Source organism: Oratosquilla oratoria, chromosome 13 (genome assembly GCF_046742065.1).
Source record: "Oratosquilla oratoria isolate Oo_2021 chromosome 13, ASM4674206v1, whole genome shotgun sequence".
Classification (NCBI taxonomy): Eukaryota; Metazoa; Arthropoda; class Malacostraca; order Stomatopoda; family Squillidae; genus Oratosquilla; species Oratosquilla oratoria.
Genome location: NC_134789.1, coordinates 30,553,013 through 30,553,845, shown reverse-complemented (window position 1 = coordinate 30,553,845; position 833 = coordinate 30,553,013). Strand labels below are relative to the sequence as shown.

The window sequence follows — 833 nt, the reverse complement described above, 5'->3', positions numbered from 1 at the left end:
AAATGTGAAATAAACTTGAACAAAAGAGGGGAAGGATAAATAAATTAAATAAAATGTGGCGGAATGTCATGTTTTTGGTAATTTGATTATGGTGTGATCATGAAAAGAAACTCGCATTACCAGAACAGAAATGAAACATTGTGATAAAAATTAATGTGATCAAAAGATGGAAAATGGAATAAAATGAATAGATAAATTAAATAAATCAAACTCGGATGGATACTCATGTTATGTTGGCGCTGTGTTGGGGCAATTTCTCATTTTTGCATACTCAGCCGTATATTTTGTCCATTTTATGTTCCCCACTTTCTGATTAATGTTAGAGTTGGTGGATATGTACAAGGCTTCGATAACTTTCCTCTGTCCTTTTCTCAGTCCTTTTCGAATTATTTCTGCTTGTTGCCAGTCGGGTAGGTGGCCTTCTTGTTCCACATGATTCACCATCGCGTTAGAAAGGCGGTGGTGTCGAAGGTCTGCTTTGTGTTCTTTGATCCTTGTTTCCAGACCTCTGTAGCTCTCTCCGTAATACGATTTTTCACAACCACCACATGGTATTTTGTAGATGATGCTGAGGTTATTTGTTATGCTTGATGTCGGCGTTACAAGCTGTTTTATCCTCTTTCCAGTGTCGTTCACAACTTCCAGTCCTAGTGGACGAACTGCATCTCCCAACAAACGTGAAAAGTCTGAGCCTGGTACAATTAGAAATTGTTTGTCTTTTCTATTTATCGGGTTTTTCCGTTGCCTGATGTCTCTTGCCTTCCGCAAGGAGTTGGATAACAGGCCCTCTGGATAGCACAGTGCCCTGAATGTGCTTTTTATACGGAGAATTT

At 39.0% G+C, this 833-nt stretch overlaps 1 protein-coding gene across 1 annotated transcript in view; it reads right to left on the bottom strand.

The window, feature by feature from the left end:
- Positions 1 to 228: 228 nt before the first annotated feature.
- LOC143032206 (uncharacterized) overlaps positions 229 to 833 on the bottom strand; it is an 819-nt gene continuing 214 nt past the window's right edge. The window contains exon 1 of the mRNA XM_076196677.1: positions 229 to 833. This exon is cut by the window's right edge and continues 214 nt beyond it. Within this exon, the coding sequence (XP_076052792.1) occupies positions 229 to 833 (605 nt within the window).